Below are 13,790 nucleotides of genomic sequence, written 5' to 3' on the forward strand. Positions count from 1 at the left end.
TCAGTGGGAACAGTCCCATTGGTTTTTGGTTGTGTCGGGGGTTTCAGGCAATTTCACAATGTTTTCAGAGATGGCGGGGGAAAATTCATGAAAAAATATATTGAGATAAATTCGGACCTTGATAAATAACCCCCCAAGTCTCTCAGCAATTGGCACAGACATGGAACTGGGGATTCCTCTGTTATCCATCTATTTAGGTAAAAATCAGTTTAATTTAACAGGGAGAAGATGGCAATCGTGGAACACCTGGAAATGCTGGCCCAAAAGGAATCAGGGGAAGAAGGGTGAGATATTTATTATTCTTAATAAAAATGCGAGGTGAGGTGAGGGTGTCAGGTGATCGTTCAGCAACATATGCACAGTGTATAAGGTCCTGTAATAAGAGCAGGATTATGTAAAAAAATGTTTTGTGCTGGTCTAACCACACATATCAACCTTTCAGCAGGTACCATTTATTGCTCACATTGTATTCTGTTCTATAACTATAAAGTGATCATTTAGTTGTTGCTTAATAAATCTATTTAAATTGTTGTCTTTTTTAACTTTCCATATAAATTTTGAGATGTCATGGAGCAGATTTACTAAAATGCAAAGTCAATATTCCTCTGAATTCTGTTTTATTCCTTCTGAATTTTATGACACTTTTGTCTCTTAAAAAGTGAACTCTACTTGTGGGGCTGAGCGAAGCCCCAATAGACTTGAGGACAAATGTAAATTGTACCAAAGCCGTCAGCACTTTGCCCTGCGTTACTCTTAATACCACTCTACTTGAAGCTCGGGGGAGGGGGGGCATGGCAGGATTTTTGTAATGGGTTATTAGCACTGGGTCAGTTTTTATAGGTATAAAGGTATTCCATGTAAATACATTATAATTGGTGGAATTTTGTCTTTAAGGATAAATATATAGAAAGAAACAAACTTGGCCACTCATAGTTTACCACTTAACTTCCTGGGGTGTTCCTGAACTCTCATACAGCAACCCATAGAATAGGCTTTGGCCTTGTTAATTCCTTTTAGTAGAGCAAAAATAATGGAGGATTGTGCTGCTGACCATAATTCTATGGGAAAAATATATAAAACTGGCCTTTGCAGTCTGGTATCATATAATAATAATAATATAAGAAAAAAAAGGTTACATTCACAGGCGTCCCCTGAAATTTTTCTTATAAATATGGTATGAATTTTAAATAACTTTAAATATCCACTGCAACAGGAAACAATATGCATGAAAGCATATGTTTTAGTTAGTGCAGACTGTATGAATCTTTCTGTGCATTTGAATGTTAATGTGTTGCCCTTAGGGTAATTCTGGCCCACCAGGAACTAATGGACAAAGGGGAGAGAGGGGACCACATGGACCAATGGTATGTTTCACATTTAATATTGACTTCATTACTGTAAGTCAATCATCTCTCACCATATAAAGGGAATTTTTTTTAGACCCAGCGTAATTGCTTCTTTTTGGAAAAAGTTCTTACTAGTCCCCACCACCCACTTTGTTATCCATTAGCTGTAATGCCTCTTGGTGTTTCATTACAATAATAATAATATTGTATCGAAATAATGGGAAAAACAAGGGTTTATTCACCTACCAACACTTTTTCTCAGTTCAGTTGGTTTTAAATAGGTCACCAGAAATAAAGACTTTTTTCATTTACGGACTATTTTCTATTTTGACTGTTTCATAAAAGGCAGCTGTTATTATTAATACAATAGATGTTAATGTTCCACAGATTCTGCTGAGTAATGTATCAACTAATGTGGCAAATTGTAACAGTTCAAACTCTGCGCTGTGATTACTGATCTGCCAGACTGAAACACCAGAGAAAGGAACATTAAATTTTAGTCTTCAATTTTGAAAAAATGGAAAAAAAAATAAAAATGGAAAGCAATTTTAAAACGTCTTAATTTCTGGTGAACAATCTGAAAACAACTGAACTGAAAAAAATGTTTGGAAGGTGAACAACCCCTTAAGAAGCACGGGACTTATATAATTAGGGATGCACCGAATCCACTATTTTGGATACGGCCGAACCCCCAAATCCTTCGCAAAAGATTTGGCCAAATACTGAACAGAATCCTAAAACATTTTTTACAAAAAGTCACACGATTTTCCTCCCGCCCCTAATTTGTATATGCAAATCAGGATTCTGGTTCGGTTCTGCCGGGCAGAAGAAATTGGCCGAATCCAAATCTTGATGAAAAAGGCTGAATCCTGGTCGAATCCCGAACCGAATCGAATTCTGGATTCTGTGCAGTGCATCTCTAAATATAATAGGGATGTATGTATATATGTTTTTAATTGTATAGAGCTCCTCAGTGGTGTATCTTGATCTTACTGGGCCCCACAGCAAATTAAATTTAGGGCCCCCAACATATCCAGAGGTTGTCCTTTTTTACAACATACATTGAAATTGCTTATTAATTAGGGCCTCATGGGGCCCTCTATTTCTCCTGGGGCCCTCTATATCTCCTGGGGCCCTCTGCCTCCTCTGTAGTTAAGCCCCTGGCGCTCGTTGAGGATGATGGGTGAAGATTTGCCCTTGCAGAAATAGCTGTCAGGATTCCCTGGATGTTCTGACTCTGGGTTGAGCCTCTCACTGCTCATGTTCAGACAGATGTTGTGCAAAGGCTGAGAAGTGTTTCCTAGTGTGAGGGTACTGCTGAGTGCCTTCAAAAAATGAGGAAAAAAAGTTTAGTTAACAACAAAGAGTCCCATTTTCACCAAGTTTGGGTTTCTTTCTGAATATGGGAGTAATATAATATAAAAAGTATTACCTATACTAATGAAGGCTATTGTTAACAGTTTGCATTTATTTTTTTGCTTTTTAATTTTTGATAGGGCTCCAAAGGATTGCCAGGAACTATGCCTATGACGGTATGCATACGCGCCCTTTTTTCTTATTCAGTCATGCAGATTTTATATTAATGTATCATGTTTATTTGAGCTACTTACAACTCTTCTAAATTATCCCAACAGCAGATTCCCAGATAATGATCATTTTAGTGATACAGTTGGGATACAAGGTAGTAACTTCAAAAGGAGCATAGTAGTTTTCAGCAATCTGTATTTTCAATAATATAATATCCTTACAGTAATTGACCCAAATTCTGTACATTCCTATACATTCTTGGATACTGCATGTTCCAAAACAATATAAAGCATAGCAAGAGAGTGTCAGAAATGTCTTGCAATTGTTATAAATTATAATTGTTTATGTTTTTCAGCCTTGTGAACTTGTGGATTTTACTCGAGAGAATTGCCGTGAGTAGCATTAAGCAGTGGATACTTTTGAAGTGTATAACTATAATACATATGGGCTCTCTCTAAGAGATTTTCAGGAGTAGAAGCCTTCGTGAATTAAAACACAGATCTTAAACCTCAACTCATAAAGCGCAGGTCACTGTACCATCTCTGAGAAATGTACTTAGTGTGTATGATAGTTAATGTGTCTCACAACTGTAACCCAGAAAATCATCCCACAGTGAGTCTAAAATGAGGACACATGAATTGCCATTAGGTTGATCTAACTATTATATTTACTCAGTGTGTTTGGCCATCCATATGCACTTAGTGGGGCTCATTTATCAACACTGGGCAAATTTGCCCATGGGCAGTTACCCATGGCAACCAATCAAATTGCTGCATTTATTGTTCTACTTGCAGCTGCTTGGAAAGAGCCAAGCACTGATTGGTTGCTATGGGTTGCTGCCCACGGGCAAATTTGCCCAGTGTTGATAAATAATCCCCAGTGTGTCATAATAACCAAGCTGCTTTCACTTCCATGACATCATACTGTTACCATGGTTTTCTGTAACTAATATCTAATTTTATTCAACTTTTTTTGTTTTTTGAACAGCTTGCTTGACATGTAAGTGTGACACTATTTCTTCATTTTTTACAATTTTAAAAATGTAATAGATAAAAACAATATCTATATATTTTTTTTACTTTAAAGGTGCTTCAAAATGTCCAGTATACCCAACTGAAATAGTTTTTGCTCTTGATGCATCTCAGGATGTCCCCCCAACTGCTTTCCAAAGAATGAAGGACACCATTATTTCCATGATAGAAAAGCTGGACATTACTGAAAGCAATTGCCCTAGAGGCGCCCGTGTTGCGGTTGTTGCCTATAACAGCAATACCAAATATCTTATTCGTTTCTCTGACTACAAACGGAAAAGCCTGCTCCTGGCAGCAATACGTGGCATCTCTCCAGAAAGATCATCTTCAAGGAGGAATATTGGAGAAGCCATGAAGTTTGTAGGGAGGAACATATTCAAGCGCATTCGTCATGGAATCCATATTAGAAAAGTGGCAGTGTTCTTTGCTAATGGCCCCTCTCTTGATGCTGATGCAATAAACACCGCAGTGCTGGAATACAGCGCTCTTGACATTATACCTATTGTGATTGCATTTAATACTGTTCCCAATGTCGTAACAGCTTTTTCGGTAAGTTAAGTAGAAAGCATTATAGAACTTTATAAAAATGTACTGGTAGAAAGCCATACAGAGTGGTTAATTACCTAACAAATGTATTTTTAGAGGCACAGTTTACAAAGCAGCTTGTTTTAAATATTACACAACAATGACTTTTTTTACAGGTTTTTCTAAAATTTGTGCTTGGCAGCTTAAATAGCCTTGTTGCGGACTCTCTAAACTTTTACACTCTGATACATTAGTTGCTGGGAATTCTCAGGAGTAGCAGTTACAGCCATAAATAGAATTGTTTACCCTTAGCCAGGGAAAAATGAGGGCAATTCTGTGTTTGCAAATTGCACTAAACTGAGGCCTAAAATAGGTCAAGAAGGCAAACAACCCTTTTAAATTGCAGTACAGGTAAGGGATCCATTATCCAGTTCATAATTACAGGAAGGCCATCTCCCATAGACTCTGCTTTAATCCATAATAAATCAATAATAAAACAGTACCTTGTACTTGATGGTTACTAAGCTGCATGAATCCATATTGGTGGCAAACATTCCTATTGGGTTTATTTGCGGTTTTAATGATTTTTTAGTGGACTTAAAGAATGGAGATCCATATTACGGAAAGTTTCCCTATCTGAAAAGTCCCAGGTCCTGAGCATTCTGGATACCAACACATTTAAACCTGCTTCATTCAAATGTTATTTTGTGCAGCTCAACGCACCTTAATTTTCCTCCACTTCCTATGATATTAGCTACTCATGTTGGAGTGATTTCTGACCACACATTATGCAGTACACAATTGCAGAAGACTAGCAATTATTGTATGTGTTTGTACAATAGGATATGTGTGTTGCTACCCTGATGCATAAACGTGTAAAACTGTTACTAGTTTAAGATGATGATATTGCTGAATTGTAAATGTTGTTTCCCCTAAATTATTGCAGGAACCTTTGTAAACTGTGTGCTTTACAAATTAAAAATTAATAGTAATGGGTACTGTGTCAGGTCAACCTTCAGGGACAGTTTAGACAATGAGTTCCCATTCTTATTTCCCTAGTGGTTTACAGCATGTTACACTATTTTGCAGATTATAAGAGTTACCTTATATTCTTTAAAACCCAAAACTAGAGTTTAGGTAATATAATTATCATGATAATTTTTTGGTGCTGGCAGAACATATATATTCTAAAATAGGGACAATGTAGGCCATGCCCCTGCTCTACCCCAACCAAATCCATCTCAACATTCACCCTATACATTCTGGTATGTCCCTTCATTTTTAAAGATGGAAAAATAGGACAGTTAGTTAATTTGGGTAAAAAAAAATTGTGGGCATTATTCCTATTAGCTCCTTTTAAATCTTATTGAATTATTGTCATATAATGCATTTTTATTATAGTTAATCTGTATAATGTACCAGTCAGACATACTGTTAGGACTTTGGTGCAGTTTTTATTGCCAGTTGCTACAAATGGCTAGCCAAAATATTTGTTTGACAACAAGATTTGGTGGTGCAGCCTATCATATTAAGCTAAAGCTCCAATCTGCCAGGCGCTCACTTCTCTGGAATGAGAATTACCCTGTCAATGTTTTTGGTTTATTAGTTGGTTATTACACAATATTCTATTACTCATCATACATTCATTGGTATTTAAAAAAAATAATGGTCCACTATGTCCTGAAATTTTCCAGTAAAATTGCGCTTAGTGCACGGCAATACCCTTGCCTAGATTTTTATCAGGTTATTTCTCAAGTTATAAGAAATCCTAGGGAGGGAAAGTACAATTAAAAGATTTTAAAAAGTAAAAATGTTTCCTCATCTGTATAAAAATAGGTTGTTATGTGCAACCAACAATAAGACTTGAAGTATGGATGTAATTAACTCCCTAAACTCTTTCCATTTAGGCAGATGAAAGCAGAAGATTCCAAGTGTATTCATGGAGCAGGCCTGAAGATCAGAGATTAGAAGTTATTTCACATTGTACTCTTTGTTATGGTAAGATTATTTTATTGTATTTTCTGAATATTGCCATGTGATAAATTCATGAAATATTCAAGAAAATAAAAAGAATTTTACAGGAACAGTAATTTTGCACCTTGGACAAATGACAAAATAATATTATATCAGATTCTGGAGGGAATGTTAAATTACTTCTCTGGATATTTTTGCAACGCTTGGATGACTAAAGTAACAATTTGAAGCACTGCCGATTCTTTTTACAAGGGGACCTTTAACAATAAAATAGTGTTTGAGTCCAAAAGATAGTCTACTCTTGATGTATAAAGTGTGCTGAGAAGAGGAAAAATCTACGTGGTAAACAGATGTTCCCTAACTTGTAATTGTTGTTTTTATGTATAGTCATGGGATTTATTAGTTGCACTAAAAGATAACTAAGTTGCATAAATCCATGTCGGGGGCAAAAGGATTTTATTTGGGTTTTTTAATATTTCAGTAGTTTTCAGTAGGTTTAATGTGTGGCAAACCAAAATTATAGAAATACTCCTTATCTGGAGAATCCAACTTCCCAATCATTCCTGATAATAGCTTCCATACCTGTATCTTAAATACTTTAAATGAAATATTATGTGTTATACAGACACAGATGGGCTGGGCCGGCAGGACACTGGAATAAAACCCTGTGGGCTCTCATTTAAACAGTGTTAAAGATTGTCATATGTTTAAAAGACAAGGAAACCCAAATTTACTATGGGGCCAATATACCAGGAACTCCCCTGTGAATCAAATTGCTTTCTTATACCATTCTGACTTTTCATGACCTGACTGAAAGGTAAAACAAGCTCTAGCGAGCACATAGCCATTTTAATTGTGAAGGGGGAATGAACAAAAAGTTAAACACAGTGTCATTTTTAAAGGGATACTGTCATGGGAAACCATGTGTTTTCCAAAACACATCAGTTAATAGTGCTGCCCCAGTCATGTGACTTGTGCCTGCACTTGAGGATGGAACTACTTTCTGGCAGGCTCTTATTTCTCCTACTCAATGTAACTGAATCAGTCTCAGTGGGACTTACTATTGAGTGCTGTTCTTATATCTACCAGGCAGCTGTTATCATGTGTTAGGGAGCTGATATCTTGTTACCTTCCCATTGTTCTTTTGTTTGGCTGCTGGGGGTGAAAGGGAGGGGTGATATCACTCCAACCTGCAGTACAGCAGTAAAGAGTGATTGAATATTATCAGAGCACAAGTCACATGACTGGGGCAGCTGGGAAATTGACAATATGTCTATCCCCATGTCAGATTTCAAAATTAAATAAAACAAAATCTGTTTGCTCTTTTGAAAAATGGATTTCAGTGCAGAATTCTGCTGGAGCAGCACTATTAATTGATGTGTTTTGAAAAGTTTTCCCATGACAGTATCCCTTTAATCTCTAAAACAATACAGAATAAAGTCCTAGTGCAAATTGTTTTTAAAATATCATTATCTGCATCATGCTTTAAGTCAACTTTATGGTGAACTACTATAACATTTTCAGGAGTAATACAGTTAAAGTGATACTGACACTAAAAAACGACTTTTTAAAATATGAATGTACATGTAAAGTTGCCTATAGGTCATGTTGATTGTTTCTTGCTGAGAGGTTTGTTTTTGCAAGCAATTGTTAGTTGAAGTTCCTACACCTGACTGTTTTGTCAACCTGACTGTCCCATCTCAGCCTGTCCGTTAAAGTTTCTAATGCTAACAGACTTTAGATGCACAAGCATGGCAGCCCCCTTCATAGACAAACACGAGGAATCAGAAAGGCAGTGTAAAAGCATCGGGAAAATTCTTTACGGCACAATTATAAGTAGCATGGAAGGCCAATATTAAGAAAGATGTAAAAGAGGTATACTTTCTGGTGTCAGATTTTTTTTTAAATACTGCATATTTGTGTTAAGAAGGCTACATTTAAGTTGACAGTCATAATGGTGCTAACAGTGTTGGAGAAATAATATAAGTTCCTAAGAACATGATTACCTGTTCTTTAATAAACTCAAGTAACTGGAGTTTTATTTGTGAGCACACAAACATTTCCAGATGTTACACAGGAGCATTAGTCACTAATATCAGCCTTCCTGAATGGCAACTTTACAATTTTTCATGTATCTTTTGCTTTCAGATAAGTGTAAACCTGATGAGGAATGCGAGCTGGATCACATGCCTGAAACTCTGATAGACATGGACTTAGCTTTTATATTAGACAGCTCACACAATGTTCAAGCCGAAGTCTTTGAGGAAATGAAAGAGTTTGTGAGCAATATGCTGGACACCGTCTACATATCAGCACGGCCCAGAGATTCTGACACAGAGGCTAGAATTGCTTTAGTACAACAGGCAGTTAAGGACTTCGGTCCAAATAGGAATATTAACCCTGTTAAAACTGAGTTTGACCTTCTTCGTTACAACAACGCAAATATGATGAAGAGGCACATCAGACAATCTGTCCGACAGCTGGATGGTCCGTCTGCAGTTGGCCATTCTGTTCAGTGGGTTGTCGATAATATCTTCTTAAAAACCCCAATGCCAAGAAAGCATAAAGTACTTTTCCTCATTCTTGCCAGCCCGACAAGCTTTTGGGACAGAGAAAAACTGATCGAAGTTTCCCAAAAAGCTAAATGTCAAGGATTTGCAATATTTGTTCTGGGTTTTGGAAAAGCGATAAGTGAACTGGAAATGACACAACTGCCCAGTTTACCACATGACCAGCATTTGCTTCGTTTGATAAGCGTGTCAAAGCCAGAATTGGCATACGCAAAGAAGTTTAGTCATGCCTTCTTTAATCTACTCGGAAGTAAGTACTTTTATCACTGTTTATGCTTTAAGCATTATGTGGTTTAGCCACAAATTCAAACTCATTGGGCAGGGCCCACTAGTTGTAGGCAGTTCCTGGCCACATTTGGCCACACTCCTTTTTCCACTGAAAATAGCGTTTTAGCTTGTGTTCCACATGTTTTAAAATTACACAATGCTTTTTTTAATGTAAGAGTTATTTTATCCTGCAATTACAATAAAACACAAAACAAAAAGTATGTACATCTGAAGACATTTCATGGCATTCTAACAAGAGTTGCAAGCTGCACTCTGATTGAATTCAGTGGCAGAACATACTGTGTTAAATATCCTGCTATCAGAGTGTGGCTTGCAAGTCCTGCTCTTATGCCTGCAGCAATACAATACCATCACCCAGGGGCTTTTAACAAATAATGCCAGTAGAGCATATCTCCCTGGTACATATTTCCCTAGAGACTGTGGTGCTGAAAGAAGGCTTGGTCCTAGATAACATAGATATGTGAGAACCTAAAGAGTTAGATTTTAACAGGAGTTCAATAACTAGGGCTTGTGCTGAACATACTTTTTGCCTGTGTTTTATTAATGAAAAATCTATAGTTTTAGTAAATTCTTGAGTTAAACAGAGCAAACAGGGATTAAAGAGGTGATTAACCTTTTAGCTAACTTTTAGTATGTTATAGAATTGGCCTGAATTTTTTCTTTTTTATAGTTTTTCAATTATATGCTTTCTTCTTAAGACTATTTCCAGTTTTCAAATGGGTGTCACTGACTTCATCTAAAAACAAATGTTCTGTAAGGCTATATATCTATTGTTATTGCTTTTTATTATACTCATCTTTCTATTCATTTATATTCATATTCCAGTGTTTTATTTAAATGAATGCTTGGTTGCTAGGGTAATTTGGACAAAAGATGAACAACCCTTTTAAAACCATTTAGGGTTAAGACACACGCTAAGATTCATGCGAGATTAGTCGCCCAATGACAAATCTTCTCTTCTTTGGGCGACTAATCTCCCTGAAAAGCCTCATTTTCCAAAGTTGAATCACGATGAAACTTTGGGCGACTTCGGAAAACGAAGCACTCCGAGTGCTGTCCCACCTGTGTTTTACATTCTAGCTGGCTGTAAAACACATTTTTGTAATAAAAGACAGAGAGTAATTTAACTCTAATATACATTATAGTTTTTTTTATATATCTTTACAATATCTTGACCTCTTTCCCTTTTTCTCACTAGCAACACAAATGTGTATCCCTACATTTTCAGGTTTAAAGCTTTTACGGTTATAAGCTACACATTTTCCCGCCAAACATAATTTATCATGGGTATGCAATGTGAGTATTTATCTTGCACAAGCTCAGATTTGTTCCTGTCATTCCACCTAGTTCCACTAAGCTTTTATCAAACCTGCAACAATTTTGCCCATGGATTATAATAATTAATGCCATCATCAATGTGGTGAAAAATGTGGGTGATTATGAAATTCAGAAATCATTAAGTAAATATGGCAAAGACATTTGTTTATATGCTAGTGTAAGTACTGGTGGAAAAACATTGAAAAAAGGCTTATAAAAGTGCCCAGTTTAAAATAAAGTCAACACAACTGGGGAAAAACATAATTTGTAGCAGAAGTTGAGCAGGAAAAAAAAACCCCTCAACCTTCCCCATCACTTGTCTTTGCATCACAGAATTAGCATGTAACTAACTGGAGCTGAATTGGGTAATGCAGACATCCATACGGATTTATCAGAAAGACTGAAATCTGCCTAAATGTGTTAAATGCCAAGTCATGGATATAATGTATAGTGAGAATTACAATGTAATTTTGGGCACCCTTAGGCTAACGCCACATGGGTTTGATTCTCTACGTGCAGGAAAATATAGGGTAAGAATCATCCCCTACTGTGGCATCATTCTTCTTCAATGCCTGCATCCGGAAACAATAGCCTGGTTTCAGGCACACATGGCTGATTTTGGCAAAAAAACGTCTCTGCATGTGCCTGTATATAAATAAGTATAATTTAGCTAGAAAGTACAGGGCAACTTCTGCCAGACGACAAGGTGATAGTTCAGGCTCTTTTTTGGCATTCTAAATTGAATTTATATATATATATATTTATTTATATATATACGAACAGAAGATCAGCACTCTCTGTAGTTTAGTGAAACTGTGTTGATTTATTAATCAAAAATCACATCTTATCCGACCTTTCTCAAGGATGTATATATATATATATATATATATATATATATATATATATATATATATATATATATATATATATATATATATAAAAGGAGAATAAACCGCACTCACAGGGCTTGTTTAGTGCAAAACATGGTGGTTTATTGCAACGTTTCTGCTCCTATACTTGAGCCTTCTTCAGGAAGTCTTCCTGAAAAAGGCTTGAGTATAGGAGCCGAAACGTTGCAATAGGGGATGTAGGGGATGATTCTTACCCTAAATTTTCCTGGTGCTCCAGTTCTACCAAGGATATATATATATTTATAACTGATATAATTGTAGCTATATCCAAGACAGTAAATCATTGTTTATCAGCAATCTTATCTTAATTGGCCTTCAGACTGGCCCTCTATGCTGCTCTGCACCCTGCTCATAATTTGGGAATGTAATACTCCACCTCCATCTTTATACATTATATAAAGTAGGTGAGTGGCTATAATTGGACTATAACATTTGAAACTGATCTTGTTCTTGTTTTCACAGTTGACTTTAATCGCTACCCACCTGCAGTGCTGCAAGCAGAGTGTCAAGGCCGTGGGGATTCAACTTTCTCAGTGTTAGGAAGGTATGAATCTAGATGTAAAGACAAAAATACAAGGGAAATAGAGAAATGAGAGCTCTACAACATGATAGCACAATTAAAAATGTATTTGTGTCCATATATACAGAAAGTTGCTGAGAAGAATGCAGCTTAGTGTGTGGTTACAATTACAGTGGGATTCTGTAGAGAGAGCTTTTATTAGTAAAGAAATGTGACGATTTAGTTATACATAGTGTTTATGGTTCTACCAACATGCACAGATTATTGCACTGGTCCATTGCCTTTAAAACATTGTTTATTCCTACAGCTTGCCTGGCACAGAGTTGACACTAGAAGTTCCAGATGAGACTATAGAAGTAGTGGAGATTTTTGGTACACCTGCTCCAGAAGAAATCGTGGGGAAAAAAACGGAGAAAATAATCATAAACAAAGGTGTGTGCAAGCTATAGGAGGTGCATTTTTATTGCTAGTTCTATTTGCTCTAAGGGGATTTACCTGCTTACTAGTGTGAGGGGCCGATTCACTAACTTCGAGTGAAGGATTCGAAGTTAAAAAACTTCGAATTTCGAAGTTTTTTTTGGGCTACTTCGACCATTGAATGGGCTACTTCGACTACGACTTCGAATCGAAGGATTCAAAGTAAAAATCTTTGACTATTCGACCATTCAATAGTCGAAGTACTGTCTCTTTAAAAAAAACTTCGACCCCCTACTTTGGCATCTAAAAGCTACCGAAGTCAATGTTAGCCTATGGGGAAGGTCCCCATAGGCTTGGCTAACTTTTTTTGATCAAAGGATATTCCTTCGATCGTTGGATTAAAATCCTTCGAATCCTTCGATCGTTCGATCGTACTATCTGCCCTAAATCCTTCGACTTCGATAGTCGAAGGATTTTAGTTCCTAGTCGAATATCGAGGGTTAATTAACCCTCGATATTTGACCCTTAGTGAATCGGCCCTTTAAATGTACCTAATATAATCTAAAAGGAAAATATGCAGTAGTTTATAGATGTGGTAGAAAACTGTAAAATATAAGAATATTATTAGTTACAGAGGAGTTCCACGACCATCTAAAACACACACACATGCTGCCACTTCTATTTCCAACCATTTTTACTTTAAACTTTTTTGTTGCAATCTGCCTTGAGTTCAAGGAACGTCATATACAGGGCAATGCATTACATATATATAATGAATAATGTGCACCCTATGCACCCTATTGTAAAATATAAGAATAGGCCAAGTGCTTTTATACAGGTCATGGAACTCCAAGGTGACTTCTGATATTTTTCAACAGGGGGTACTTTATTATAATACACAAGTTTCAGTGAGTCATGTGAAGTTACCTAGTTTGGATCAAGTATAAGGTACAGAGGAAAAATTAAAACATTTTTTAAAATTTGGATTATTTGGATAGAATAGAGTCTATAGGAGAGGGCCTTCTCGTAATTCAGAGCTTTCGGAACAATGGGTTCTCATACTTGTATTATCATATACAGGGTCACTCAAAGCAATACTCAATGCATACCAAACACATTAAGTAGAAAAACACACAAAATACAGGGGATATGCTCCATTTCATCCTTCTCATGTCATGCATATATAATAATTTCTCCCCTGCATTAGTATCTGCTCAGAGAAAAATAAAAGGAAGTTTATTTAAACAAAAATGTAGGCGAGATTGTGTTGGTTAGAATTTGGATCTCTTTTATGAGAGAGGAAAGTGCAGAGACACAAAGCAGAATGTTGATCCAGGGCTTGGAAATTCTTCTGGAGCGTTATG

General features: G+C 36.4%; 1 protein-coding gene across 1 annotated transcript in view; it reads left to right on the plus strand.

The window, feature by feature from the left end:
- The window catches only part of col6a5.L (collagen type VI alpha 5 chain L homeolog), a 110,454-nt gene that overhangs the window by 84,760 nt on the left and 11,904 nt on the right, over positions 1-13,790 (plus strand). The window contains exons 31-40 of the mRNA XM_041566038.1: positions 222-284; positions 1,302-1,364; positions 2,843-2,878; positions 3,229-3,265; positions 3,861-3,872; positions 3,960-4,453; positions 6,337-6,427; positions 8,552-9,223; positions 11,952-12,033; positions 12,317-12,441. Coding sequence (XP_041421972.1) covers positions 222-284; positions 1,302-1,364; positions 2,843-2,878; positions 3,229-3,265; positions 3,861-3,872; positions 3,960-4,453; positions 6,337-6,427; positions 8,552-9,223; positions 11,952-12,033; positions 12,317-12,441 — 1,675 coding nt within the window. The remainder of the gene's footprint in view (positions 1-221; positions 285-1,301; positions 1,365-2,842; positions 2,879-3,228; positions 3,266-3,860; positions 3,873-3,959; positions 4,454-6,336; positions 6,428-8,551; positions 9,224-11,951; positions 12,034-12,316; positions 12,442-13,790) is intronic.

Source organism: Xenopus laevis, chromosome 6L (assembly GCF_017654675.1).
Source record: "Xenopus laevis strain J_2021 chromosome 6L, Xenopus_laevis_v10.1, whole genome shotgun sequence".
NCBI lineage: Eukaryota > Metazoa > Chordata > Amphibia > Anura > Pipidae > Xenopus > Xenopus laevis.